The following is a 5,385-nucleotide window of genomic DNA, read 5'->3' on the forward strand; positions in this document are numbered from 1 at the left end:
CTGAAGGCGCCCGGCAAGTGGACCAAAGACGACCAGACTGCCCGTGACCATTACGGGGAGACAGGCCAGAGCCGCCCCTTTGCCCCACTGCCACTTCGGTTGCACTTGTTCCGCCGCGGGCTCTCAACTCCGAGGAGCCGGGCGGGACGGGCCGGGGCGACACGAGGCGGGGCGGGGCGAGGTTCGACGGAGAGGTGAGGGGCGGGGTCTTGCCTCTGAACGGGAGCGCGAGGCTTCCGGGCAGTTCCGCTGCGTGACGTGAACTACAACTCCCATAATGCCCTGCGGTCCCGCGACGGTCTTCTCACATCGCGAGACGAAGCCGCTGGGGCGTCTGCGCTGACAAACGGAAGTGTAGGTGAGGGGCCGAGGCTTCGCCGCCAAGCTGGGCACCGGGGAGATGGCAGATACTGACCCTAAGACCGTGCAGGACCTCACCTCGGTGGTAAGGAAGGCTGCGCCGGCGAGGCACGCGGCCCGAGAGGGAAGCCCGGGGACGCAGGGGTAGGCCGAGGGACGGAACAGGTGGCCGGGCCGGGCCGGACCGAGGCGCCCCCACCGCGGCCGCGCGAGGCCCTTCTGGAGGCCCCACTGGCCGCCGCGACCCCGCCTGTCCCGCTCAGTGTATGTCTGTACTACGTTCGCGCCCCCACCCAGGACCGACCCTCCCCCTGCTTATCCGCCTCTGCCCACCTGACCCTGAAACTCACCGCCCCCCTCCCCCCAGGTGACCCCTAGGACTCCGCCAGCTTCTCATTCCCACACCCTAATGATCTCCACCTGCCCCTTAGCCACCCCTCGCACCCCAATGTCCCCAAGCCGTCAGAAGCGTCCAAAAGAAGTTTTAATTTTTTGATCATGGCGGGCCCAAAACTGGAAGGGGCTACACAGGCTCATCGTCTAATTGATAATTGTAGAGATCGGAAAACTGAAGCCCAGAATTGGGGATAACTTGTTGAGGACCGCAGCGCTGCCAACAGGCCGCGTTGGGACTAGAACCCAGGACCCAGGTCTCCTGGCTTCCGGACCTGCCCTCCCGTTTTGAGGCCATGAAGATGTCTCAGAATAAGTGGTTTTTTTTTTCTTAGGTGCAGACCCTCCTGCAACAGATGCAAGATAAATTTCAGACTATGTCTGACCAGATCATTGGAAGAAATATCCTTTTTATTGGTTGTGTGTCCCTTGTGGACCTTTACGTCCTGTTTGGAAGATAATGGTGTGAATGAATGGGTGGTTTGCACCCCAATTTCAGCCAGTCATTTACCACTTTTTTTATTGAGTCTGGATGTATTACTTCCTGAGAAGTTCTGTGCTAAAGGTTCAGGATACAGAGCTGAGCTAGACAGATCCTAGCTGCAAGTAATAATGGCTAATATGGATTGACCCTTGACTGTGAGCTAAGTGTTTTATGTATCTCTCATTTGAGCTTCACCATAACCTTGTGAATGGATTATATTGTTAGCTTTATTTAGCTGATGAAGAAACTGAGGTTAAGAAAAGTGAAAAGCTTACTGAGGTTCCCCATCGCTAGCAAGAAACAGGGTTGGGATTTGATCCTGGGCAGCCCTGCCCCAGATTCCAGGACTCTTCACCACCAGACTAAAACAGTATCCAAAGGAAATTTCATTAAGATAGCTGTGTTTAAGCGTGTGGTCTGCAGGCCCTGGAGGAAAAGTACAAGAAATGGGGATATGTTGGCGTGCGTCGTCTTTAACTTCACCACTTGATGACATGAGTAGTCGCATTGACGATCTGGAGAAAAACATTGCAGACCTCATGACACAGGCTGGGGTGGAAGAACTGGAAGGTGAAAACAAGATACCTGCCACACAGAAGAGTTGAAGGTGAGAGCAGGGTCAATTCTTTAAAAAAAGAATAAAATACAGAGAGGTACTCCTAAATGTAATTTTAATGTAGTCTGACTTCCCCTAGCTCACATCCCAGCCATGACCCCAAGAAGCATTTTATTGTTTTTCCCTGTGGACCCCATGTTTTGAAATTTTTCACGCCAAACTAATTCTTTATTTATAATTATTCCAGTTTTTATTAATTGGATCTATAGTGCTGTTAGTTAAAACCCTTTGTTAATATTAGATCACCACTGAGTTTAGATCATTCTGACCAAAACCAAATGTGTTTTTGTTGGCCTTCAAAGCCTTATCACTGGAAAATTTTTCATTGGGTTTTTTGAAATACCAATTAAGTCAAGCACCCTCATGACCACCTTAAAGTCCAAGGACTCTTAGGAGGCTCCTGCACTAGGTAAATGCCAAGACACCGATTGATTATTACATAGGTGAACTAGATGGTGGCTCTGTTAAGTCTCTGCCCTGAAGGTGATGTAATTTTCTACTGAATAGTTTCGGATACCAGAGGAAAGACTAGGAGTCAAAATATTCATATAGCAAGATTGTTAGATGCACAGCCTTATTTTCACCTCTGTAGGTTTCTTCATTGTAAGCCTTTGTGTGTGTGTGGTTGATACCTTGTTATAACCCAAAAATAATTTTAAACACACTTCCCTCCCTCTTATATTTAGCATTTGAGTTTCCCATAAAAATGAAGTTTATTGACAACTTTTAGCTAACCAGAGGACCAACAATATACAGTAAAACATACCTAATTCCTTTCTTATTTTCTGGGCATGCCCTGGACCAGATTTTAGGTAACTGTGACATACAGGTTGCTTTTAAGTCCAAAAGAATAAATAGAGGCTTGAGGGGTAAAAAAAACTGTAAATAGTAAACTGGGTTTGTTCCCTATGTGACTAAATCACATAATTGTGCATGCTTTATATTATTTTTATTCCTATCTAGAGATAATTTGGAAACTGTACTGCCAGTCTGGTAAGCATCTCTGGGTCTTAAATTATTTAGCAGTCGGAAATCCCATCAAGGAAATAGGAACATCCCCTGAAGAATTGCAGGATTGACAACTTTGAAGTGAAGGGAATAATACAACGGAATGGGAATAGGAAATGGACTCAGATTTTTTTTTTTTATAAAAACTCTCAATTAAATCTGTTATTTTGCTAGAATATTGTGCAAGAATTTAATTCAGTAGAGAATTCTGAAAGGATTTTTACTTGATAATTCTCTGTCATTTTTCTTTGTCCTCATATAATGAAAAACATGATGATTTTTCCTTTTTTAATAGGTCTCTGATTTGCAATAAAATCTGGAACACCGTTTTTACAAGCCAAGAGAAGACTGAATGGCTTTTTGCAACTACTATTGTGTACACAGGTTTTATATTATAAAGCGTGCACACTTGTCATATACTATATTGTTAGTTTTCAGAGTGATTTTTTTCTGCATTTTCTTGAACGTGGTAACTTCACATCTTGGGCCTTGGTCAATTGTGCCATTAAATATTAAACACTAAACTCTGGCAGTTCCTGCATAATATTGTCAAATATTTTAATGTACTTTTGTGAAGTCACTTTTTTTCTGTCATTCCTTTTGTAGTAGTTGCTGTTTGATAAAAATTGCTGTGTAATTTAGACAAATAGTAAATCCTTCAATTATAAGTGGATTTTGTGAAATTAGAGATTTGAGGAGCTTAGGTTTTTTAATTTTCAGTATAGAGTGACAGTTAAACTAACACCAAATAGGTTGGCAGTATTTTTCAACTTGACTAAAAAAAGTTTAAAAATTATTTATTAAGAAATATTTGGCACTACCTTGTTACCAAAACTCAGAATCAAACCACAGATTCATATCTTTTTTTTTCTATTTTAAGTCTCTGAGATCAGATGCTACAGTTGATGAAAAGTAACTGCTGCCACTTTAGTGTGTTACAATTGTTAAGTATGGAAAACAACGGAATAGCCCAGTGGAATGGAATGTTAGCGTTTTGCATGAGATTCTAATACAGTAGAACCCTACAGTGTTCATCTGCACTGGTTACCACAACAAAGTCTGGCAGGATTCTAAAATTGAATTATTCCATCTTTTCTTTGAGCAACTGGATGGAAAAAGAAACAGAAAAGGGAAAGAGACCACATTAAGTCTGTGCCAGTCGCTTGGCTGAAAAATGACCCATGACTTTGTTGTAGTAGGATGAGGTCTTAAGAATTACTCTTTTACCTAAACAGTTTCTTAGCTCAGTTCTTTCAGAGTAACAACTTTATATTGATCATAGAAGCCTAGAGTAAAAATTCTTGCCACTCAAAAGTCGGTGTCAGGCGTGCTAAGCTTAGAGGCCAGTATTGATGACATCAGAGGGGATTCCTGTGATTGTCACAGCAGAGTGACTTTATATAACAAAAGTTTAAAAAATTTAAAAAGTTGAGGAATAGTATCGTACTTGACAGAGGAAAATGCTTAATGAACACTGTATGCTTTTTTCTTGTTTCCTATATCACAGTCTTCATTGTTTGTATTACAGGTATATAATAATATTAAGAAATAATGTGTCCTATTTATAAATCATGGGAACGAAGAAGTAAAATCCTTCAGTAGTAAAATGGATTAATGGTTGTTATTCCCCAGCTGCAGAAACAACTTTGAGCAGGCCGGTGGGTAATGCTGCAAGGTCCTCGCCATCCATTTGGGCGAGGCCATGTGAAACCTGGGGCAGGATGGAAATTACCTCACCTGATGCTGTTGTAAGAGAGTCTGGATTTAGTTAGGAGTTGGCTTCTGTAAGTAACCAGGGAGGAAGATTTCCAAGGCAGTCTCTCCACCAAAAATGTCTGCCGTGAATAAAAGTGTGCCTGAAATCCAACTACTAAAGCTTTTTTGTGTCCAGAATGATTTGTTTGGTTTTCCACATTTTCAGATTAAGATGCATGTTCTGCTTTAGATTATCAACTAAAACCTCAGGGAGGATTAGGTACCAGTAGCCAAGGGCAAACCAAAAAGGGAAAGGGCAGGGTGGCTGCTGGAGGAGAAGACTGAGGAGCTCAAAAGCCTTAGTGTCTGGGTAGGGTTTGCCCTGACCAATGGTCAAGGAGAGCTTATACTTTACGTGTCAAAGAGGTAAACCAGCCTTTCCAAAGTGTGTCCCCCAGAACTTGTGTCTTTGGAGAAGCTCCAGGAAAGAAAGGCTTATGGTCACTTGGGTTTAGAGTACTGCATATTGGGTTCACTTTATGAAAATTCACAATGCACATGAGCATATTAAAAGCTCTGAAACTTCTACAGCAGAGAAATGGGATTTAACGTCCTCATCTACCAGTTTTCAAGTTATTTGATCAAGGATTTTTTTTTTAACACCTAATTAACATCTCATTGAACTAGTGTAGTGTAAAACGGACTTTGGGTAACTAATCTAACAAATAGTTTTCATCCAATTTATGAACACCTGTGTTGCCAAGTACTCACTTGACCCCTTCTCTAAGTCTAAAGGCAAAGCCTTAACCTTGTGTAAAATAGGCTTTAT

General features: G+C 42.7%; 1 protein-coding gene across 1 annotated transcript; it reads left to right on the plus strand.

The window, feature by feature from the left end:
• Positions 1-290: 290 nt before the first annotated feature.
• On the plus strand, positions 291-4,731 carry HSBP1 (heat shock factor binding protein 1). The gene is made up of 4 exons (XM_037815676.1): positions 291-445; positions 1,089-1,155; positions 1,724-1,844; positions 3,157-4,731. The coding sequence occupies exons 1-3, from the start codon at positions 401-403 to the stop codon at positions 1,840-1,842; spliced, it is 231 nt and encodes a 76-aa protein (XP_037671604.1). The 5' UTR covers positions 291-400; the 3' UTR covers positions 1,843-1,844; positions 3,157-4,731.
• Positions 4,732-5,385: the final 654 nt, after the last annotated feature.

Source organism: Choloepus didactylus, chromosome 22 (assembly GCF_015220235.1).
Source record: "Choloepus didactylus isolate mChoDid1 chromosome 22, mChoDid1.pri, whole genome shotgun sequence".
NCBI classification, from domain to species: Eukaryota; Metazoa; Chordata; class Mammalia; order Pilosa; family Megalonychidae; genus Choloepus; species Choloepus didactylus.